Source organism: Microcaecilia unicolor, chromosome 2, assembly GCF_901765095.1.
Source record: "Microcaecilia unicolor chromosome 2, aMicUni1.1, whole genome shotgun sequence".
Classification (NCBI taxonomy): Eukaryota; Metazoa; Chordata; class Amphibia; order Gymnophiona; family Siphonopidae; genus Microcaecilia; species Microcaecilia unicolor.
The window spans coordinates 291265563-291290705 of NC_044032.1; the positions used below are offsets into that span (position 1 = coordinate 291265563).

Below are 25143 nucleotides of genomic sequence, written 5' to 3' on the forward strand. Positions count from 1 at the left end.
CACGGATGCGAGTCTGTCAGGCTTGGGGGCACATTGTCTTGGTCAGGTACCTCAAGGCCTTTGGACATTGGAGGAAGCGTCTTGGTCCATCAATTGTCTGGAGACTCGAGCAATTCGGTTGGCTCTTCGGTCCTTTCAGCACCTTCTAGAAGGCAAGGCAGTCAGGGTTCTTTCCGACAATGCCACTGCCGTCGCATATGTAAATCGGCAGGGGGGAACCAAGAGCCAAGCATTAGCTGCAGAGGCGGCAGAGTTAATGTTGTGGGCAGAAGCTCATCTTCAGACTCTCTCGGCAGGCCACGTGGCAGGGGTGGACAACGTGAGCGCGGATTTCCTGAGCAGACACACGTTGGACCCCGGAGAGTGGTCTCTTCATCCCTCAGTGTTCAATCGGCTGGTGTTGGAGTGGGGTCGGCCGGTGCTGGATCTCATGGCATCGGCTGACAACGCTTAGGTCCCCCGATTCTTCAGTCGCCGAAGAGATCCGAGGGCATTGACGCGTTGGTTCTCCCGTGGCCGACTCAGCAGTTGCTCTACGTGTTTCCGCCGTGGCCCCTAGTGGGTCGAGTGGTGCAGCGGATCGGGCGCCATGCGGGTCTAATGATTCTGATAGCGCCCAATTGGCCTCAGCATCCGTGGTACGGAGATCTGTTCCGGTTGTTAGTGCAAGCTTCAATTCCATTGGGACCCGGGGTGAGATTGGTTCAGGGACCGATCGAGATGGCCGATCCCTCTCCATTCTCGCTTACGGCTTGGCTCTTGAGAGGCTCAGATTAAGGAAGAAAGGATTCTCTGCCAGAGTGATTGATACAATGTTGCGGTCGCTTAAGAGGTCTATGTCTTTGGCTTATGTGCGGGTGTGGCGCATTTTTGAGAACTGGTGTCAAGAACGGGATTATGTTCCTCTGCGCGTGTCGATCGCGGAAGTCGTGGAGTTTCTGCAGGATGGGCTAGACAGGGGGCTCTCGCTCTCTTCCCTGAAGGTACAGGTGTCAGCTTTGTCTTGTTTCAGAGGAAAGATTCAGGGAATTTCCTTGGTGGCTTCGCCGGACGTGGGGCGGTTCTTGAAGGCAGTCAAGTTGCTGCGGCCAACTCGTCGTCCGGTGGTTCCGCCTTGGGATTTGAATTTGGTCTTGGAGGCTCTAGTAAGGCCTCCGTTTGAACCGTTGGCATCCATTACGTGTAAAGATCTTACTTTGAAGACGGTGTTTCTGGTGGCCATTGCTTCGGCGCGTAGAATTTTAGAGCTTCAGGCTTTGTCTTGTAGGGAGCCTTTTCTGTCCTTTGCGAAGGAGAAAGTGACTTTACGGACGGTTCCTTCCTTGGTTCCGAAGGTGGTATCCTCCTTCCATGTAAATCAGGTGATTTCATTGCCAGTGTTGGGGGATAGGTCGGGTGATCTTTCCCAACATCGGCTGGCTAAGTTGGATGTTCGACGCATTTTGCGGTCGTATTTGAGCAGAACTCAGGACTTTCGAGCATCGGATAGGTTGTTTGTTTTGTTTGGAGGTCCCAAAAAGGGTGAAGCGGCCTCCAAGGCGACTCTGGCTAGATGGTTGAAGGAGGCTATTGCCTCGGCGTATTTGGTGAAGCGTCGCGCAGTCCCCTCGGTACTTAAGGCCCACTCTACTCGGGGGGTAGCTGCTTCCTGGGCGGAAAGTAGTTTTATTCCTCCGCAAGACATTTGTAAGGCGGCGGCATGGTCGACCATTCATTCTTTTGTGAAGCATTATAGAATTGATGTGCAGGCAAAAGAGGATGCTCGGTTTGGAGCGGCTGTGTTGTCTTCTGCTTTTCGTGGGTCCCTCCCTTAATGTGTTTACTGCTTTGGTACTTCCCAAGCGTCTTGACCGGTCTGGAGGGTTGCTGAGGAAGGTGAAATTAGGCCTTACCTGCTAATTTTCTTTCCTCTAGACCCTCCAGACCGGTCAAGAGCCCGCCCTGTCTCTTATCAGAAGTATTTTTCAGTCGTGTCGATTATCAGAAGTATTTTGAGCTGTGTTCTGCTATGACTGTTCATTTCATGGTCAGTATGGTCGGAGAGATTTCTTTGACTCTAATATTCTACAGAGTGGGACGCCTGGGCGTTTCATCTGTTTAAGCACACTGTTGGTGTTTAACTGTTGGTTTTCCAGGCACAGGGGTTGTTCTAGTTTTAGAGTTACTGTTCCAGGGGTTTTGTTTTCTTTTGTCTGTTTTTTCGGCTTTGCTAAGCGTATATTGGAGATAGATGATTAGGCACAGGTCATATGTACTCAGTTCGAAGTTAGTGTTCTCAGTCTCCCTCTGCTAGTAGGCATGCATAACCCAAGCGTCTTGACCGGTCTGGAGGGTCTAGAGGAAAGAAAATTAGCAGGTAAGGCCTAATTTCACCATGGTGGCGCCTGACCCTTACCAGCGCATCAGAAGCATTACCTTGTTTGGTAGACTGACCCCTAGCAGTGGAAGATGCAGTGGCAGGACCAAGTAGGCATTGCTTCTGCCTTTCAGCATTTATAGATTTTTTATTTTTTTTTTTGGGGGGGGGGGGGAGGGGGAGTACATCTGGAAGACAGTTCACTTGGACCACCAGGGAACATTTTCAGGGTTAAGGAGGATCAAAGGGGCCCACTTGGGCTACCAGAGATCTTCATTTATCTGAAGCAAAGTGCCACACTTCACTTTCAGTAACCCTTTTAGTCCTTGCTGTTTCTTTACGCCAGCTCGGGGCTGGGTATAAAGATTCAGCCCTAGAAAGAGAGTTAAAATCAAGCTAGATTTTGGTTTGGTTTTTTTTAAACATCGGGAGTAATCTTTTAGGGCGCTGACTAATTGGCTGCAAGAGGGCGCCAGAAACTCTAGCACCAGCCCTGCTTGGGTTCTGCCCAGTAAGTGGGTGGTAAGCCTCCCTTCAGGGTAGTTCCATTAGGTTATTGCCTACAAAGTTACTGCTAGGGTGGACCTATATAACAGCATTCTAGTGGGCCCTGGACATCATTCAGAATGATTATTGCCTGGAATTTCTCTCTTAGGCCTGTTTCCATTTTGTCATTCAAAAGGTCTGGGCCCTGAAAATGGCAGATACAAATCAAAGACAGGTATACACAAAAAGTAGCACATATGAGTTTATCTTGTTGGGCAGACTGGATGGACCGTGCCGATCTTTTTCTGCCGTCATCTACTATGTTACTATGGTATGGGAGTAATCTTTTTAATCGGCAATTTGCATCCCTGCTGTGCTACCTTTAAGAGCAATAGTTTTACACTGATTTTCCTATGTTAATATTCTTACTCCCAGCACAGTAAAAATTAGCAGGTGAAAAATCAAGAGTAAATCTCTGTGCTAAAGAGTAGTATAGCTTGCTTCATCGGGGCCTCAGTTGGAACAGGACCCGGTCATTTGAATTCTATTACTTGAACTCTGCCCAGCCAAGATCACTACCCCATTCTTGAGCCAACTTCTCTTACTACTACTATTTAACATTTCTAGAGCGCTACAAAGTGTACGCAGCGCTTTACAAACACAGAAGAAAGACAGTCCCTGCTCAAAGAGCTTACAATCTAAATAGACAAAAAGTAAAGCATTTAATATTTTAGCAGTCAAGCACAAGAGAACAGTCACAGAAGGACTGAAGATGTATGAAGGGTGGTCAGTTTGATTAGGTGTAACTCTGGCTGGAGTAGTGAGCCAACTTCTCTTACAAAGAAGAAGGTAATAAGAACGAAAAACATTTGTAATGTCCCATCCTAGGAGGTCGTGCCTCAAATAGTTGTAAACAAATCTGTACCTTCCCAACTCCATCTTCTTCCTAAATGCTCTAAAGGCAAAGTGCCTTTATAATGCTGCAGCTGACCATATGTAAAGATAATTTCTCCGAGGACAAGCAGGCTGCTTGTTCTCACTGATGGGTGACGTCCACGGCAGCCCCTCCAATCGGAATCTTCACTAGCAAAGTCCTTTGCTAGCCCTCGCGCGCCCGCGCGCACCGCGCATGCGCGGCCGTCTTCCCGCCCGAAACCGGCTCGAGCCGGCCAGTCTTCTTTTGTCCGCACTCGGTACGGTCGTATTTTTCGCCGTGTCGAGCCCCGGAGAGTCGACCTCGCGCGTCCATATTGTTGAACGTGTTTTTTCTTCATAAAAGCTTTCTTTGTACTCGGGAAGTGCTCCGGAACCCCTCCACCGGGTTTCGTTTCAATCCTCCCCGTATTTCCAGCTTTTGGCCCCGATAAGTTTTCTTTCGTCGTCGGGGTAGGCCTCTTTTCGGCCTCGGTCGAGATTTTCTCCCTCTAAAGTTTTTGGATTTCGGACTTTGATTTCGCCGGCGTGATTTTTCCGCCCATGACATCGAAGCCTTCCAGCGGCTTCAAGAAGTGCACCCAGTGCGCCCGGGTTATCTCGCTCACTGATCGACACTCGTCGTGTCTTCAGTGTCTGGGGGCCGAGCACCGCCCTCAGAACTGTAGTCTGTGTTCCCTGCTTCAAAGGCGGACTCAGGTAGCGAGACTAGCCCAGTGGAACGTTTTGTTCTCGGGCTCTTCGTCGGCATCGGCACCGGGATCTTCGAGTGCATCGACGTCGTCAGCGTCCAGACCATCTTCCTCGGCCGCCCTTGCATCGAGGCATCGGGCCTCTGCATCGGCGCCGAGACATCGGATAGCTGCATCGACGTCGGTGGTACCGGGACCTCGTCTGCTGATGTCGTCGGACGGTGGTGCATCGTCAGGAGTGCAGGTGAGGGCTGTCCATTCCCCTGCTGGTGGCGGTGAGCCTTCGGGTGGGTCTCCTCCCACCCTGAGGGCTCCTGCGGTACAGCCCCCCCGAGACCGACCTTCTTCGGCCTCGGCCCCGAGGAAGCGACGGATGGATTCTACGTCCTCCTCGTCGGTGCCGGGGAGCTCCGGTGACATGCTTCGGAAGAAGTCGAAGAAGCATCGACACCGGTCTCCTCCCCGCGTCGGCACCGAGAGCTCTGGGTCGCCGAGGGATTCGGCACCCAGCAGGCATCGGCACCGAGAGGACCGCTCACCCTCTGTCCAAGAGGTGTCGATGCGCTCCACTCTGGACAGCCCGGAACAGCCTCCTCGCCCGGAACAGGTCCTGACGTCGACGCCTGCATCGACCTCACAGCCTTTCTCTGCAGCCGCTCTAAACGAGAGCCTCCGGGCCGTTCTCCCAGAGATTCTGGGAGAGCTGTTGCGCCCTACCCCTCCGGTACCGGCGGTGCTTGCGCCTCCGGTACCGTCGAGCGTGGCGCCGGCTGGCCCATCGCCCAGGTTGAGGTCCCCGACGTCGGTACCGCGTGCGGTACCGGCAGCGGCCACCTCCCAGGAAGGCTCCCCGACTACGTCGGCGGAGGGAGCTTCGCCGATGCGGGCGAGGGAGTCTACCTCTCGACGCCCCCATCGTGGACGTGGCTCCACTGAGTCGAGCAGGGCGAGGTTGCAGACACAGGTTCGTGAACTTGTGTCTGACACCGAGGGTGAGGCCTCGTGGGAGGAAGAGGAAGATCCTAGATATTTCTCTGACGAGGAGTCTGAGGGTCTTCCTTCTGATCCCACTCCCTCTCCTGAAAGACAGCTTTCTCCTCCCGAGAGTCTGTCTTTTGCTTCCTTTGTCCGGGAGATGTCTACGGCCATCCCCTTCCCAGTGGTTGTGGAGGACGAGCCCAGGGCTGAAATGTTTGAGCTCCTGGACTATCCTTCTCCACCTAAGGAAGCGTCCACCGTTCCCTTGCACCATGTCCTAAAAAAGACATTGCTTGCGAACTGGACGAAACCCTTAACTAATCCCCACATTCCCAAGAAGATCGAGTCCCAGTACCGGATCCATGGGGACCCAGAGCTGATGCGCACTCAGTTGCCTCACGACTCTGGAGTTGTGGATTTGGCCCTAAAGAAGGCTAAGAGTTCTAGGGAACATGCTTCGGCGCCCCCGGGCAAGGACGCTAGAACCTTAGACTCCTTTGGGAGGAAGGCCTACCATTCCTCTATGCTCGTGTCCAAGATCCAGTCTTACCAGCTCTACACGAGCATACACATGCGGAACAATGTGCGGCAGTTGGCGGGCTTGGTTGATGCTCTTCCCCCTGAGCAAGCCAAGCCTTTTCAGGAGGTGGTCAGGCAGCTGAAGGCGTGCAGAAAATTCCTGGCCAGAGGAGTTTATGACACTTTTGATGTTGCGTCCAGGGCCGCTGCTCAAGGTGTGGTGATGCGCAGGCTCTCATGGCTGCGTGCCGCCGACCTGGAGAATAGAATCCAGCAGTGGATTGCGGACTCGCCTTGCCGTGCGGACAACATTTTTGGCGAAAAAGTCGAACAGGTGGTAGAGTCTCTCCACCAGCGGGACACCGCATTCGACAAATTCGCCCGCCGGCAGCCTTCAGCTTCTACCTCTACAGGTAGACGATTTTTCGGGGGAAGGAAGACTGTTTCCTACTCTTCTGGCAAGCGTAGGTACAATCCTCCTTCCCGACAGCCTGCGGCCCAGGCTAAGCCCCAGCGCGCTCGCTCTCGTCAGCAGCGTGCGACTCAGCAAGGCCCCGCGGCGCCCCAGCAAAAGCAAGGGGCGAGCTTTTGACTGGCTCCAGCAGAGCATAGCCGACATCCAAGTGTCCGTGCCGGGCGACCTGCCGGTCGGAGGGAGGTTGAAAGCTTTTCACCGAAGGTGGCCTCTCATAACCTCCGATCAGTGGGTTCTGCAAATAGTCCGGCAGGGGTACACCCTCAATTTGACCTCAAAACCTCCAAATTGTCCACCGGGAGCTCAGTCTTACAGCTTCCAGCACAAGAGGGTACTTGCAGAGGAACTCTCCGCCCTTCTCAGCGCCAATGCGGTCGAGCCCGTGCCATCCGGGCAAGAAGGGCTGGGATTCTATTCCAGGTACTTCCTTGTGGAAAAGAAAACAGGGGGGATGCGTCCCATCCTAGACCTAAGGGCCCTGAACAAATATCTCGTAAAAGAAAAGTTCAGGATGCTTTCCCTGGGCACCCTTCTCCCCATGATTCAGCAAAACGATTGGCTATGCTCTCTGGACTTGAAGGATGCCTACACACATATCCCGATACTGCCAGCTCACAGACAGTATCTGCGATTTCAGTTGGGCACACGCCACTTCCAGTACTGTGTGCTACCCTTTGGGCTCGCCTCTGCGCCCAGGGTGTTCACAAAGTGCCTAGCTGTGGTAGCAGCGGCACTTCGCAGGCTGGGAGTACACGTGTTCCCATATCTCGACGATTGGCTGGTAAAGAACACGTCCGAGGCAGGAGCCCTGCAGTCCATGCAGTTGACTATTCGCCTTCTGGAGCTACTGGGGTTTGTGATAAATTACCCAAAGTCCCATCTTCTTCCAGTGCAGAACCTCGAATTCATAGGAGCTCTGCTGGATTCTCGGACGGCTCGCGCCTATCTCCCAGAGACGAGAGCCAACAACTTGTTGTCCCTCGTCTCCCGGGTGCGGGCGTCCCAGCAGATCACAGCTCGGCAGATGTTGAGATTGCTGGGCCATATGGCCTCCACAGTTCACGTGACTCCCATGGCCCGCCTTCACATGAGATCTGCTCAATGGACCCTAGCCTCCCAGTGGTATCAGGCCGCTGGAGGTCTAGAGGACGTGATCCACCTGTCCACGAGTTTTCTCGAATCCCTGTATTGGTGGACGATTTGGACCAATTTGACTCTGGGACGTCCCTTCCAAATTCCTCAGCCACAAAAAGTGCTGACCACGGATGCGTCTCTCCTGGGATGGGGAGCTCATGTCGATGGGCTTCACACCCAAGGAAGCTGGTCCCTCCAAGAACGCGATCTACAGATCAATCTTCTGGAGTTACGAGCGATCTGGAACGCTCTGAAGGCTTTCAGAGATCGGCTGTCCCACCAAATTATTCAAATTCAGACAGACAACCAGGTTGCCATGTACTATGTAAACAAGCAGGGGGGCACCGGATCTCGCCCCCTGTGTCAGGAAGCCGTCAGCATGTGGACCTGGGCTCGCCGGTACGGCATGGTGCTCCAAGCCACATATCTGGCAGGCGTAAACAACAGTCTGGCCGACAGATTGAGCAGGATTATGCAACCTCACGAGTGGTCGCTCAGCTCCCGAGTGGTGCGCCAGATCTTCCAAGCGTGGGGCACCCCCTTGGTGGATCTCTTCGCATCTCGAGCAAACCACAAAGTCCCTCAGTTCTGTTCCAGGCTTCAGGCCACCGGCAGACTGGCGTCGGATGCCTTCCTCCTCGATTGGGGGGAGGGCCTGCTGTATGCTTATCCTCCCATTCCTCTGGTGGGGAAGACTTTGTTGAAACTCAAGCAAGACCGAGGCACCATGATCCTGATTGCTCCTTTTTGGCCGCGTCAGATCTGGTTCCCTCTTCTTCTGGAGTTATCCTCCGAAGAACCGTGGAGATTGGAGTGTTTTCCGACCCTCATCACGCAGGACGAAGGGGCTCTTCTGCATCCCAACCTCCGGTCCCTGGCTCTCACGGCCTGGATGTTGAGGGCGTAGATTTTGCCTCTTTGGGTCTGCCAGAGGGTGTCTCCCGTATCTTGCTTGCTTCCAGGAAAGACTCCACTAAGAGAAGTTACTTCTTTCATTGGAGGAGGTTTGCCGTCTGGTGTGACAGCAAGGCCCTAGATCCTCGCTCTTGTCCTACACAGACCCTGCTTGAATACCTTCTGCACTTGTCTGAGTCTGGTCTTAAGACCAACTCCGTAAGGGTTCATCTTAGTGCAATCAGTGCATACCATTACCAAGTGGAAGGTAAGCCGATCTCAGGACAGCCTTTAGTTGTTCGCTTCATGAGAGGTTTGCTTTTGTCAAAGCCCCCTGTCAAGCCTCCTACAGTGTCATGGGATCTCAATGTCGTTCTCACCCAGCTGATGAAACCTCCTTTTGAGCCACTGAATTCCTGCCATCTGAAGTACTTGACCTGGAAGGTCATTTTCTTGGTGGCAGTTACTTCAGCTCGTAGAGTCAGTGAGCTTCAGGCCCTGGTAGCCCAGGCCCCTTACACCAAATTTCATCATAACAGAGTAGTCCTCCGCACTCACCCTAAGTTCCTGCCAAAGGTCGTGTCGGAGTTCCATCTGAACCAGTCAATTGTCTTGCCAACATTCTTTCCCCGTCCTCATTCCTGCCCTGCTGAACGTCAGCTGCACACATTGGACTGCAAGAGAGCATTGGCCTTCTACCTGGAGCGGACACAGCCCCACAGACAGTCCGCCCAATTGTTTGTTTCTTTTGATCCCAATAGGAGGGGAGTGGCTGTAGGGAAACGCACCATTTCCAATTGGCTAGCAGATTGCATTTCCTTCACTTATGCCCAGGCGGGGCTGGCTCTTGAGGGTCATGTCACGGCTCATAATGTTAGAGCCATGGCTGCGTCGGTAGCCCACTTGAAGTCAGCCTCTATTGAAGAAATTTGCAAAGCTGCGACGTGGGCTTCTGTCCACACATTCACATCTCATTACTGCCTGCAGCAGGATACCCGACGCGACAGTCGGTTCGGGCAGTCAGTTCTTCAGAACCTGTTTGGGCTTTAGGATCCAACTCCACCCCCCGAGGGCCCTGTTTGTTCTGTTCCAGGCTACACTCTCAGTTAGTTGGTAAATTTTTTTAGGTCAATTTCTGTTATGTCCTCGCCGTTGCGAGGCCCAATTGACCATGGTTGTTGTTTTGAGTGAGCCTGGGGGCTAGGGATACCCCATCAGTGAGAACAAGCAGCCTGCTTGTCCTCGGAGAAAGCGAATGCTACATACCTGTAGAAGGTATTCTCCGAGGACAGCAGGCTGATTGTTCTCACAAACCCGCCCGCCTCCCCTTTGGAGTTGTGTCTTCCCTTAAGAGTTTGTCTTGCTACATACTGGACTGGCCGGCTCGAGCCGGTTTCGGGCGGGAAGACGGCCGCGCATGCGCGGTGCGCGCGGGCGCGCGAGGGCTAGCAAAGGACTTTGCTAGTGAAGATTCCGATTGGAGGGGCTGCCGTGGACGTCACCCATCAGTGAGAACAATCAGCCTGCTGTCCTTGGAGAATACCTTCTACAGGTATGTAGCATTCGCTTTATACAAACATTGCAGCGCCTCAGGAGACAGTTGAGCATCATCATCATCAAGAACATCTCCCACTCGATTCACTCCCTGCACCTGCCACTCTCTAAAGACTCTTATTATCAATACCAGGCAGAAAATCCAAGTTATCTCTCAATGTAAGAAAAGGAGAAACTTCAGAACTGATACCCATAGAGCTACAAAAACATTGCCATACTTTGATGCATATAGGACCAAAGAACATGGCTATGATAAACTGAGGCTAAGTAATCAGACAGCATGCAACAAATAGAAGAGAGTGGAGACGATACTGCTGTCTGCAAAAGCCATAGACTAAGCAAAAGCAGTCTCCAAACACCAATCCCTAATCTGCTGTAACCCTGCAGTTGGATTAAATAGCGCCAGATCTAACAAACCAAAGCCCCCCTTGCTACAAAGTTATGATAATATGCGCCAGGGCAAACAAGGTTCTCCCCCCCCCCCCCCCCCCGAGAAAAACACAAACAGTATGGTGTAATTTATCCAGGTCCCTACTGCGCAACCAAATAGGGAAAATCTGAAATAGATAAAGCCTTCTCGGGACAGTGAGCATGTTAGAAAGGGGATGGGACTTGATATACTGCCTTTCTATGGTTTTTGTAACTACATTCAAAGTGGTTTACATAGTATATACAGGTACTTATTTGTACCTGGGGCAATGGAGAGTTACATGACTTGCCCAGAATCACAAGGAGCTGCAGTGGGAATCGAACCCAGTTCCCCAGGAAAGTCCATTGCAGTAACTACTACTAGGCTACTCCTCCACTCCACTTTGCCATACTAAAGGCACCAGTAAGAACCCCCCCCCCCCCCCCCCCCCCCCCATATACGCAGACACTCCACAGTTTTTCACAGCAAGGGAGTTACATTTGCTATGTAAAGTTGAGAAAGATCATACGTGATACAGGCCCCAAGATATTTGACCATACTGGGCGCTTCCTTTAACGGAAAATGATCCCACTGATCTCTTACACGATAAAGCCCCAAAATTAGTAAAGATCTGTAATACCTCCTGTAACAATGTGTTTGGATTAGTGAGCACAAGTATATCATCCGCAAATTCATGCATTTGACCTGCTCCCTACCAGTAGACACTCCCTTGATTTGAGCATGTTGTTTAATTGAAAACGAGCGGCTCAAGAAAATAAGATAAAGTAGCAGCAATAGAGGGCATCCCTGTCGTGTACCCGTATGCAAAGCAAAAACCTCGGAAATCTGCCCATGGATGATAATAGCCATAGGATGTGCATACAAGTTTTGGATAGCTTGCAAAAAGAATCCTTCAAATCCCATTGAGCGGAGCAACAAAAATAGGAACAACCACTCCACCCTGTAAAAAGCCTTTTCTGAGTCAAAACTAATAAGCAAGGCTGGAGCAGCCATTCTTTGACTGTACTCAAGAGCAAAAAGGAGCTTGTGTACATGCCTTCCCTCACCTGCTTCTCTGCAACTAAAGTTGGAATATAGACTGCTAACCTATCTGCTAGAATCTTAGCCATAAGCTTGAGAGCCATGTTAATTAGCAAAATGGCCAGTAAGACTATGGATAAAGCAGATCCTTGCACGATTTAGACAAGACAGTAAACAAAACTTGATTCATAGCTGCTGGAAATCCCTGCTCTTGAATAGCCTCATAAAAAAGACCAAAGGACCTACCAGATGAGGAGAGAGAATTTTGTACAACTACCTATTAAATCCAGCTGAACCAGAAGATCTATGTAACTTAAGCACCATAATAGCCTCCTGAAGCTCCATACCTGAAAAAGGTCACCCGCTCATTATCTGACAATTTAGGCAACGAAAGGGTGTCTAATGCCTGCACCGCTTCCTCCTTCCCCTGTGCCTCAGAAGAGTATAATTATTTTTTTGTTACATTTGTACCCCGCGCTTTCCCACTCATGGCAGGCTCAATGCGGCTTACATGGGCAGTGGAGGGTTAAGTGACTTCCACAGAGTCACAAGGAGCTGCCTGTGCCTGAAGTGGGAATCTAACTCAGTTCCTCAGTTCCCCAGGACCAAAGTCCACCACCCTAACCACTAGGCCAAAAATTGACAAACATAGCTTCAATCTTTTTCTGCGCTTTGACCATCTCCCCAGTTTGTGTCTGCAAACCACCAAAGGACCATTCCAGTTCCTGGTGAGATTGACCAGTAGGTGCCCCAGTGGATTCCCAAATCTTTGACATTTATACTTACGGTAAAAGAGATGTCGCTGTGTCTTTTCTTGAAGTGCTGCCTGAGAAGCAATGAAAGCATTCCTAGCGACTACCATAGACGTATGCTGATAAGTACGCTTACCTTTAGTAACTCATTTTCCCAAATCTAACAAGCAAACTGCCACTAATCTTCTATGCTTATAGACCTAAGCAATGACTTCACCCTGCATAGCCACCTTGACTGTCGCCGAGTATAAGGAGGCATTAGAAATATGCTCGGTATTAAATGAGGCAAAACCCTTCCATTTTTGAGTTAAATACTTCTGAAATTCCATATCAGATTACAGCTCTACAGGGAAGCGCCAGCATTATGACCTACCTATACCTAATCCCCCTAGTTCTATATCAATCCAGACTGGACAGTGGTCAGAAACCGCTAACACTCCCAGCTCCACAGCCGTAACTAAAGGAAACACGGACTAAGATACAAAGGTATAGTTAGTCCTAGAAAAGGTACTATGTACCTTAGAAAGATGGGTAAAATCCCTATCATGGAGGTGTAACATTCTCTATGTGTCTACCAAATCCAAACTTCTCCACCAAACTCCCAGACCGCAGTTCACATAAGGATGAGCACAGCTCCCACCTGCGGAAGAGTATCTGGGGATTGAGAACCACATTGAAATCTCCCAACAAGATCTTATGGATATGAGGATCCTGGAAATGCGTCACCATAGTGGCTAGCAAAGACTGAAAAAGGGGTTGAGAAGATTTGTTTGGAGCATATATAGATGCAATCACTACCTGTGCAGAATGAAGAATACCTTCCAAGAAAAGATACCTTCCCTCTGTATCGTTTATCTCCCTTGTCAACTGAAAAAGGGAACTCTCTTGTAAATCAAAATAACCACACCATTCTGCTTCCTTGGAAGAATATTGTCCTACCCAAGACATCCTCAATTTCTGATGCTCAATGTCAGTTAACTTTGTCTCCTGAAGACCTGCAAGCCCCACCCTACATCGGGCACAGTCTGCAGTGTCTTGGAATGTTTACTAGGAGAGCTTATACCTGAAACATTCCATGAAATTAGACAAACTTTATTACCCACCATTCCCCCAACTAGAAAACAACCAGATAAGGCTCATCCCATCCACTAAAAATCCACCAAGTTGCCCAGCCCCCACCCTGGCAAGTCCACACATATTGAGATATATACCCACACATCTATCTCCTGTCACACTCCCACAAGAACCCAACCTCACATACCTCACAGATCCCACTCCAGAAGAAGTCATATCTGCCCCCCCACTCTTCCCCCATGACCCTCCCCCCACCAACCCCCCTCCTCTCCCATGTATGTACTATTCACACGCCAATCATAGCCATACATTCAGCCATACCTCTCCTCCCCCAATCCACTCATGCACACCAGTGAAAAAGAAAGCAAAGGACTCGGGTATCAGCAATAATGAACTCCTGGACCACCCTCCTGCCACTACCAGTGTAAAACAAACACAACTACTGTCCCAAAAGGAAGGTATAAACAAACCGCTAATCAGCAACAGAAGGAGATAGCCAGCAGTCCCAGGATCATGATGTAGTCCCAGACCCCTCTTCAGACCAACTTACTAGTTGCATGTGGTCATCCTCCGCTGTAGAAAACATGTGTTTTTCCTTCATGAAATACTTTTAGGATGGCAGGATATTGCAAGCTCCACTAGCTGCTTACAGATATCCCCAACTACGCCTCCGGGTGGCCGTGTGCACAGAGTAATCTTTGAATAGTAGTATGCGCTGATTTTGATAGAGTAGCTCCTTCAAACAGAAATTGCACATAAGATGCTCCCTCATGGCAAAATTCAGAAAACAGGCTATAACAACACGAGGTCGAGCAGCTCCCTCCTTTCTCCTCCTGACACGATGAACCCTTTCAATGCGCATTGGGCCAAGATGTTCAGTCTGAAGACATTCTCAGACTAGCCAACCTTCTAAGAAACTGGGCAGCTCAGCATCTTTAAAGAATTCTGGAAGACTCACAATTCAGATGTTGTTCCGCCTAGACCTGTTTTCCAGGTCATCCAGCTTATCCGTCGAACTTCTTTAAATCAGCTAACACTGTGGTTACCACATCCTCCGTGTCACTTACTCTCCGTTCAACCTCCACAACTTGAGTGTAGAAATCCGCCGCAAAAGAGGAAGGTGTAAAGTAGAATTCAGCACATCCAAATGCGGCCCCAAAGCCATTGCAACTGCTTCCGTAATCTTGTTTAAAAGTTCCTCGCTGACTCCCACCGCAGCTTCTGGTATCTCCGCCATTTTTGTCTCGTCTGCTACCACTTATCTTTTTCTTGTTTAGCAGGTTTCTCAGACACATTGGCTGCCAGTTTAATCACAAATTTGCCCTTATGAAGAGAATGAAAACTGGTATGCAAAAACGATTGCTTTAAATGTAGGATTTCCTCCGATGTATTTATTTTAATTTATTTTTGTTACATTTGTACCCTGTGCTTTCCCACTCATGGCAGACTCAATGCGGCTTATTAAGAAAGGGGAGGCAAACTGGAGAGCCCAAGAGAAACACTACCTCTGTGCTCACTGCATCACATGAGCCAAGCAACTGTTTAGCTGCTGCACAAAGCACTCTGAGAATCTCTTTATTCTGAGACTTTCAGACCAGAGCTGTCGTCAAGAAACTTCATGAGAAACATACGGACTTGTTTGCTAAAGTGTGCTAAGCAGTTGGTGTGGGATTAAGTGTGCACTAACCATTAGCATGGGCCTGTGTTAATGGCTACTACATGCTAAAACAGCAGAGTGACTGCTTAATGTGTGTTGGAGTGGGAGTAGTATAATTTCACTTTCAAATAGCATTTAAAACATACAGCATAAAATAAAAGCCAGAAAGTAAGCAAGAATATTGGAGGTGAAGTAAATTGAAATTTTGAACTGATAAATGTAGCCACACCACTGTCAGATCTTAGTAGAGGGGTCTGCATCTCTGTGTCAGGTCTTTGCCAGAGCTGACTTGGTCCTGTTATTCCCACAGGTTGCTGGGCCCTTCAGCGGCGGCAGACATTCTACAGCTAAGCAGTAGTCTTCCCATGCAGAGTCGGGGTCGAGCCCGTCTCCTGGTTGGCAATGATGACGTTCATATCATCGCACGCTCTGATGATGAACTGCTTGATGACTTCTTCCACGATCAGAGCACAGCCACCAGCCAGGGAGGTCAGTTGCGTGGTGAGTGGGGGGTGTGGAAGATGTAAAATTACAGATGAGGGGAATTCCTCATGCAACAGGAGGCACTGAGGAGTGAAGTCCTCATGTATGGAAAGAGGAGAATGACCAGAGGAGAATGGAAGGAACAAAGTGGAAAGAGGGCAACATGGGAACATTGAAATAAGAGTTACATTTGTAGGCAAATGACTAGCTTGGAGGGAAGTAAGTTGTGTAGCTGGGATTGAAATGTGTGGAGGGAAGTGTGTATGAGTGACATTGTACAATTGTTGCTCCACAGAACCCCATGAAAGTAATTTGTTTTTTTCTACCTTGGGAGAGAGAGAGTGAATGAGGTCCTAGGTACAGTCAAGTCCTACTCCCTTGACCTTAGCAGTCAGCACAATAAGGTGCAATAATGAATCGGAAGCTTGGGCAGAGGCCAAACCTATTTAATCCTTCTGAAGTGCACATTTAGGCTGACAGTTCTTTTGTGTTAACTGATCACTGAGTAGTTGAAGCAAGAGTAGAAATGTTAGCTTGAGCCTGTGATGGCTACACTGTTTTAATGAATCTCTCTCTGTAGGAACTCTGTCAAGCATCCCCACTGCCCTAACTCGTTGGACAGAGGAGTGTAAAGTGCTAGATGCAGAAAGTATGCATGACTGTGTATCAGGTGAGTGATCAAGCTGCTTGCTGTTTATAATATGTTTTCACCTGTCAAGATATTATTGCCTTAGCATCCAATCCCAGTATGGTGAGACAACCACTGTAATCTTAACAAAATCCAGTAGCATTGTCTTGTAAAAATTCACATTAACGCTGGAGACACTTGAATGGGACTGCCAAGTAGTGCTCAGGCTTTGCCCGTACCTGTTCATGTTCCTCTTTGGTTGCAACCTCTTGCCTACTAGATTGGTTTCTGCTTCTGTAAGCTATTCTCTTATGGTTTCTGGTGACAATGAGACTTCACAAAGCCAAGGGGTGTTACACTATTCTAGAAATTACACATACAGATAAAACACAAAATTGTCTTACTGGTAATTCATAGAGCTAATTAAACTGAACATTGTTAATAAACAGTTGAATTTGGTGAACCCAGTAAAATGCACCGGATGCTCGTGGCCAAACCTTTTGCTCCCAATACAAGGCTCTAGTAGCCCTCACCCAGTATCCAACTGATTTTCTACTTTTCTGAGCCTACCGTCCGTCTCTTCAGCTGTCCAAGGCTACCATGGCTGTGCAATGAAGGATGCATTTTCATGGTGTAGTGAGTCCATACACAGTGAAAGTGCTGTGAAGGAAACACATTCATGGCAGGATTCACTTGCATGCTGACGTTTGCATGCATTCCCCACTATCTAGCAACAGGTATTCTCCTGTAGGTGTGTCGTAAATAGGTTCAGCAAATAAGCAATCAAAAATAAAATTCCTCAGCAACCCTCCTGACTGGTCAAGAATCTTGGGTTAAACACACCTACCAGCAGAGGGAGACTGAGAACACTTGACTCTGGGAATTGTATAATAACCGTGTTCAGTTCCCACCCAGCCAGCCAGTATTTATCAGTCTCCCAGCAGATGGTGGATATGCAGTCTGAGCCAGTCTGGTAGGCCGGGGGGTGGAGGTGGTCCCTAGGATGGTCTCGGTTTGTGGTTTGGATTCCTAGGTGGTTGATTTAAAAAAAAAAAAAAAAAAAAGTTGCTGACCTTCTGTCTAAGCCTTAGTGCTTCGAGGGTGTTGGTCCACAGGGCTACGTTTGCCACGGGGTGTTACACCCGGGAGGCTAGGTTCCTCCCCCTCCTCTGCCCTCCTTCCTGGAGTGGACTGCAGTACACCTCATCTCCTGTTTTACATGAGAGCCTTGAGTGTCTCAAAAACAGCTCATAGCAACTTGCTGTGTTTGGAGATTGAGGGGAAATAAAGCTCTGTGAAAGGCCGAGGAGTGGTTGGGGCCTTGTGCTGTGGATTGGTGTTCTGGCTTCTTCGGTGGTTGTTCCCTCCCCCCCTCTCAAACATTGGCCCTTGAAATCCTTGCAACTCAGCAGGAGTGGCTGTGATATGAGTGCTGGCCGGCTGCATCATTACTATGTATGTGGATGTCGGGAGGAGGTGGAAATCTTCAGGCGCACAGTGGACCTGTCTCTGAAAGTGCAAAAAGGGGCACTTCACTCATCCTTTATCTGCCCCCCCCCCCCCCCCCAAGTTGGAGAAGAGACCTTTTTTTTTTTTTTTTTTAACAGCCTTGGCTGTTGTCATGCTACATAATGAGAATACGTGGTATCTGGTATTTCAGCCTTTGTTGGTGTGAAACAGAAATGTGTAGCAGGCCTGGGTTAAAGTTTGGAGCCTCTTTGAGTTTAGTGTTTTGGAGGCGATATTTCCCTTTTGGGGATCATTTCTTCAATTTTGTTTCATATTCGTAGGAGACTGAAGCTGCTAAAGCCCAGCTACAGAAGCTCTTCTCAGCATCCCAGGTTGGGATACTTTTCTCCAGAGAGTCAAGCATGCAGCTGTTCTGCTTCTGCAGTGGATCCTTCAGTACTTGGACACTGAGCTTTATTCCTCAGGGCTTTGTCCTCCTTTCTTGAGCAATATGTGTTAGTATCTCTAAGTCTACTGTAGTTGCTGAATTTATACTCTCTGATTGCACTTAATAATTTTAAGGGCCTAACATTCTCCCCCTTTTGAGGCTAATTTTACTTGTGCCACGATCAGCCTTTCTCACTTTCAGCAGTGAGGAAGTTGGGTGATAAAGGCCAGAGCAGCGACAGACATCCTCAGGTAAGTTGTGGTTACCTAGTTCCTAGGTCTTTGATCTGTTGACATGTCCCTGTAAGAAAGCAAAAGAATCCCCAGTAGACTCAGGAAGTATAAATTCTTTCATTCCAAAAAGATCCTTTAAAACATCTCGAAAAAAATTCACTTTTAAATCTTCATACTTGATACTCTCCAAAAGAAATTCCTCTTGAAATCGTTAATTTGCATACTTAGACACAATATTCAAACAACACTTGCAGAGTAGAAGTACTTAAAGTGCCATGTTTTGAAGCAGGAGCCTGCCACAGAACGTTACTTAGAGCACTCAGTGTTTTCTTTTCTAAAGTTAGAAAGTTTTACTTTTAGAGATCTTTTTTTAAGTTTTGTAGTTTTTTTCTTGTAGGACTTTATGCCAGTATGGAATCCTGACTACCCTGATAAAAGCCAGGAATCACTGGTGAAATGGGTCCCGTTGGATCGGGTGTTACTTACTGAATGAAATAAGTTGATGCAGGAGTCTTGAGAGAGCATGCATTCCTCCTACCCATTCTGAATGGAGCTTGAGTACTTCCCACGTATCTGGACTAGTTTAACATGCAGAATACAAAAGATGGAATCTAAAATTAGCTGTTAATTTCCTTTCCTTTGGTCCTGCTAGAGCAGTCCCTGAACCTACCCAGGGAAGCTGTGGTGATCAAAGGTTCTGTTTGACAAGTTCTGAAACTAACTGCAGGTGTGATACTGACTGAAGGAAGTTGCTCTAATATCTTTGGTTAAAATATTCTTATTCCTAGATTAATAATCATGGAAAGGAGCTTTTTGTGTCAGGTTTGGTGACTGTAGCGAGTTGAAACCAAAGTATAATTGCTTTTCGTTGTCTTAGCTGAAGGCAATACGAAACCCCTGTAAGGCGAGTGAAATCTGCTGGGGGGGGAGAGGGGTGGTGTTTTCTGTCTAAATCTGATTGTGAAAGGACATACTCTTCCATATCATCATGCTGATCAATCCATAGACTGGTGGGTTGTGTCCATCTACCAGCAGGTGGAGATAGAGAGCAAAGCTTTTGCCTCCCTATATGTGGTCATGTGCTGCCGGAAACTCCTCAGTATGTTCTCTATCTCAGCAGGTGGTGGTCACACACAGCAGCAGCTCTGGCTAGGTCTCCAAGCCTAATTTTTAGGTTTTGTTGAGTTCCTGGGGTTGAGGGCTCTTCTTGAGCAAGTGCAAACCTGGTGGCGCCAGGTCCCTCCTTTTCTCCCCCCTCCCGCTGGCTCCGTTAAAAAAAAAAAAAAAAATTTTGGACGTCCTTAAGGGCGTTTATTTCAACGTTTATTGCATCTACTCACTGGGACAGGGTCCGGACTGGCCCAGACGTCCCTGGTATGCGGACTTGATCAGGCTCTCAGTGGACGACCCTCTGCGGCTGCCAGTGGAGCAGGGCCTGTTGCATCAGGGTCCCATGGTGATGGAGGATCCCTCCCCCTTTGGTCTTACGGCCTGGCTATTGAGCGGCAGCGTCTGAGGAAGAAGGGCTTCTCAGACAAGGTCATCGCCACTATGCTGAGAGCGAGGAAGCGCTCTACTTCTACTGCTTACGCCAGGGTTTGGCGTACCTTTGCAGCGTGGTGTGAAGCAGGCTCACTTTCTCCCTTCACTGCTCCAATTTCTTCAGTGCTGGCGTTCCTGCAAGAAGGTCTGGAGAAAGGCCTGTCGCTCAGTTCCCTTAAAGTCCAGGTAGCGGCTCTGGCTTGTTTCAGGGGCCGCCTGAAGGGTGCTTCCCTGGCTTCGCAGCCAGATGTGGTACGTTTTCTCAAGGGAGTTAATCACCTGCGCCCTCCTCTGCGCTCAGTGGTGCCTGCGTGGAATTTCAACCTGGTACTAAGAGCCTTGCAGAAGCTGCCTTTTGAACCCTTGTCGAGGGCATCTCTGAACGACCTGACGTTGAAAGCAGTCTTTTTGGTGGCTATCACTTCAGCCAGAAGAGTTTCCGAGCTCCAGGCACTCTCATGTCGAGAGCCTTTTCTGCAGTTCACTGAGGCAGGAGTGACTATTCGCACAGTGCCTTCCTTCCTGCCCAAGATTGTTTCTCGCTTCCATGTGAATCAGCAGCTCTGTCTCCCTTCCTTTCGTAGGGAGGACTACCCAGAGGGATACTCTGCTCTCAAATATCTGGATGTGAGACGAGTCATCTTCAGATACTTGGAAGTGACCAATGATTTCCGGAAATCGGATCATCTGTTTGTCCTGTTTGCAGGTCCTCGTAAGGGTCTGCAGGCTGCTAAGCCTACAGTGGCAAGATGGGTCAAGGAAGCCATTGCAGCGGCTTATGTGGCCGCGGGGAAGGTGCCGCCTATCCAGCTGAAGGCTCACTCCACTAGAGCTCAGGCGGCCTCGATGGCAGAGGCCGGGTCCGTCTCCTTGGAAGAGATTTGCAAGGCGGCAACTTGGGCATCAGCCCATACCTTCTCCAGGCATTACCGCTTGACTGTGGCTGCTCGGGCGGAGGCCCGGTTTGGAGCTTCAGTGTTGCGGTCAGGGATTTCAATGTCCCGCCCTGGGTGAGTACTGCTTCGGTACATCCCACCAGTCTATGGATTGATCAGCATGATGATATGGAAGGTAAAATTATGTATCATACCTGATAATTTTCTTTCCATTAATCATAGCTGATCAATCCATAGCCCCTCCCAGATATCTGTACTGTTTATATTCTGGTTGCATTTCAGATTCAAATTTAGTCTTTAGTTCCTGTTCAGGAGGACTTCGTGTTCAAGTTTTTTCAATTGGATTCTTCAAGAGTTGAGACGAGTTTGTGTTACAGTGAGCTGCTGCATTCCTCTCCCCTCCGTTTTACAGGGCTGGATTGAGACATAAATTCTGCCGGCGCTCCCTCCCGCTTCGTGCGGCTGTAGGGCAGCTTTGTACCCCTCCCGCTTCGGCGGTGTTAGGGTCAGTCAGCTCCTCCCGCGGTTGCGGTTGCAGGATAAGCCAGATCCCCCCGCATCGGCGGGGTGGTGTCCCTCCCCCGCTCCGCGGGGATGAGCTGGACGGATTCCCCTCCCCCACTTGTGTGGGGATGAGCTGGGTTAATTCCCCTCCCCCGTTTCGGCGGTGGTGAGCTGGGCAGAGTGTCCCTTTGTGGGTGTAATTCTCTAAGTGCTGAGTCCTGCGGATGGAGCTTGGATATCGACATACTGAGGAGTTTCCGGCAGCACATGACCACATATAGGGAGGCAAAAGCTTTGCTCTCTATCTCCACCTGCTGGTAGATGGACACAACCCACCAGTCTATGGATTGATCAGCTATGATTAATGGAAAGAAAATTATCAGGTATAATACATAATTTTACCTTTCAGAAGTTTGAGAGACCTTCTCAGGCAGATCTGCCTTGTAACTAATAAAGGAGATTTAGGTAGGCTCTGAGAGTTTACAGTTTCAAGCCCTTCCTTTGGTCTGGCTGTGGTGCCCAGAATCATCTTCAAGGTGGTTTGCTACAGCCTTTCTCTGAAGACAAGGCAGGAGAATGCCATCACCTTCCAGGTGACATCATCTGTGGCAATGTTCTCTAAGCTCAGAGAAGTCTTAATGAAACATCTTTGAGCATGTGCAGGGGCTCCCACACTGCTTGAAAACTGCCCTCCTCAGTCTTCAGCATCCACTGGTTATGCTAGTTCTCTGTTTTGCAGCTTGCTTTGATCTCCTCGTAAACAGTTCAAAATTATTATTTTTTTATTATTTTATTTATACAGTCTTTTTTATCTTTGACTCTAAGCTGGCTCCAGGTTTTACTTTCACAATCATGGCACTGCCAACTGCTCATGTGCTGCCTGTACTTCTTTTTCTCCCTCCGGGGCTACAAACATCTGAAAACAAAACTCCAGCAGCTATCTTGCATTTTGTTGCTGGGGCCTCTGGAGGGCAAGGCCCACAATTTTGGGAGTCTCTACCCCCTACCACCACCACCAGTGCTGTAAGTAAACAAACCTTAAAGCATAAGGAAAAGAAACATACTTCCCAAAAGTCAGCCAGCTCACATCTTAATGAGGGAAAATCAATCTCTCTCGGCAGTTCAATGTCTCTTCTTCTGTGGGCAAGCATAAATGCCCCTTTTCCTGTTAGAAAGGACACCCCCACCTAAACAGAGTAACTCCTCTCATAACACCATGCCCTTGCTCAGCCAAGCTGGATAAAGCACCTCCTTTCTTCCTCCTATGGATGCTGCAAACTCTGCTTTTTTTTTTCCATCTCAAAACGTTTGTCCAGGATACAGTTTGTCTTACAAGCACCTGAACCTCTTCCAGTCTTACAACAACACACCAGTATAGAAACTTTCCAAATCCAGGACAGTCCACACTCCTCTCCTTGCTTATGTCAGCCTCATTGGTCTCCTCAGGGATTGCCTCTAGGTTCCATGCAAGCTTATTTAACCTCCACATCAAGGGAACCTTAGTACAGGAGATGTAGTCACTACTGCACCTCATGTCTTTCCTCCTTCAGAAAAAGCATAAGGATTAGTTTTCAGAAGAATTCCCATATTAAAGTTTGTCAAAAAATGTCTAAGTTGCTCTCACTGTGAACACCTCAATCTCAAAACAGTTAAAAGAAATGTTTTGCTTTATCTTACAATTATGTTCTGCAACAAAAGTGCTAAAACACTGCCCGTTCCTGAGCTCCAGTTATCCATTTGGAAGACTCCTGCTCTCATACCTATTACATCTGGGTTATCTGGAATTCCACTATATATTCCTACCAGGACATGATCAAACCCAGCTTTATCATTGTTTCAGAAGCAGCTTTGAAGAAAAGCAAAATATCCAAAGCACAAATCTATGGACCCGCAGGTAAAGACAATAAAATTGTAAATACTATTGGAAAGAAGGTGTATGAAGTGCCATGGTGACCCTTTAGATCACAGAACATCAGCTGCAAATGCCTCACTATCAACATAGTTGAAAAGTGCTCAAAGATCATTATGCTTCATTTGCACCACAAGAAAAAAATCACCAACTTCATTTGAGTCTTCAAGAATCGACATATCACCTTTTTCACGCAGCCTGTGACACCTATGATACAACATCCAGAACAGCTGTGGTGGCTATCTCGGCACATCAAATGGGCTGATTGAAAGCTTTGAGTCTCTAGGAAGACCTTCAGGACAAATTAATAGATGTGTGCTTTGTCTGAGAGAGCCTTTTTGATGCAAAAGTTGAAAACAGTTTCTGAAGTTAAGGATCCTCCTTCAAATATTAGGGAGATCTCACAACCTCAAGAGCATATTCAAACCAAGAAACATCAGCAGTAATGGTATAGAAGACCTTATCAATTCCCATTTTTTCAGCAATTTTACCCTAGAAGACTATACCAAACTTAATTAAGGTCTCAAGTTCTGTGCCAGCCTATGCATATTAACTAGCAAAAACAAAGCAAGAGAACACAAACTGCAGTATTTACTAGCAGCTCCACCTGCAAACTATTCCCTGGTTTTTGACTCATTCCCTGTGGGAGAGTATAGTATTTCTACTTCTCCGAGGACAAGCAGGCTGCTTGTTCTCACGACTGGGTTGACGTCCACGGCAGCCCCCACCAACCAGAAGAAAACTTCACGGGAGGTCCCACACGCAGGGCACGGCCACCGCGCATACGCGACCATTCCCGCTCAGTTTTTTTTCTTTCCGCGCTGCAGAGAGACGTGTTCACGTCCCTCTCTTAGTCAGCCCCGGAAACCGGATTGCGACCTAGCCCGTGGTTTTTCTTTATTAGTGTACACGTTCGCGTTATTTTTTTCTTTAAAAAAAATGAAAAAGAGTCTTCCTCGTCGTTCCTAGTCACGAGGGCGTGTCGTCGCGGCCTTTTCTTTATTTTCGGGTGTGCTTTTCACCACCACCATCGACGATTTTGACTTTGCTGACGCAAGTTTTCCGTCGATGTCCTCGAAGGTCCCGAGCGGATTCAAAAAGTGTGGTCGTTGCGGCCGGCAGATCTCGCAGACCGATACTCACGCTTGGTGTCTCCAGTGCCTCGGCCCGGAGCATAATTCCAAGACGTGCACCTTGTGTCTCAGCTTAAGGAAGCGGACGCAGGTGACGAGGCAAGTTCTGCGGGACCATCTTTTTGGAACTCTCGACGGCGTCGGTGCCAACTATGGCATCGACCCCAGGAGCACAGGTACCTTTGGCCCGCCGGCCTGCCGGCAACGGTGAGCGGCCACATGGACAGTCTGCCCCGGCCACTCCTGCTGCTCAGGGCCATCGGGACCAAACCCTGTCGGATCCGATACCTCGAGGCCGGGGGGGGGGCTCCACCTCCTCCTCGTCCGTTCCGCGGAGTGCCGATGATGGGCATCGAAAGAAAGCCAAGAAGCACCGTCATCGGTTGCCCACGACGCACGGGACTGGCAGTTCCGGGACATCGAGGGACGACTCGACGCCCAGGAAGCGGCATTGCTGGGAGGAGTGTTCCCCCTCGGTCGAAGATGTCGCTGCGCCGGTCCGCAGGTATCTCAGTACCGTCTCCTGGACCCGAGCAGCTTCCAGCACTGACACCCATACCGGCCCCCCTGCCTTTCCCGACAGCGGGCCTCGACGAGTGCCTCCGAGCCATCCTTCCCGGGATCCTGGAAGGGCTGATGCGTCAGGCTCTACCGGCACCGGGGGTGCTTGTGCCCCTGGCACCGTTGATGGAGGCGCTGGTGGGCTCTGGCCCAATGCTGAGGCCTCAGACGCCGGAGTCGACGTCGATAGAGGGAGCTTCGTCCCCACCGGCGCGGGAGTCCACCGCTCGACACCATCATCGAGGACGTGGTTCCTCGCAGTCGAGACGGGACCCGGTTGCGGTCTGAGCTGAGAGAGCTCATGTCCGACACTGAGGAGGAGGCCTCGTGGTGGGAGGAGGAGGACCCCAGATATTTCTCCTCAGAGGAGTCTGGGCCTTCCCTCCGACCTCACTCCTTCACC

At 49.3% G+C, this 25143-nt stretch overlaps 1 protein-coding gene across 1 annotated transcript in view; it reads left to right on the plus strand.

Annotated features, from left to right (window-relative positions):
• HUWE1 (HECT, UBA and WWE domain containing E3 ubiquitin protein ligase 1) overlaps positions 1-25143 on the plus strand; it is a 1034695-nt gene that overhangs the window by 685559 nt on the left and 323993 nt on the right. Inside the window, 2 exon segments of the mRNA XM_030194273.1 lie at positions 15265-15443; positions 16018-16107. Coding sequence (XP_030050133.1) covers positions 15265-15443; positions 16018-16107 — 269 coding nt within the window.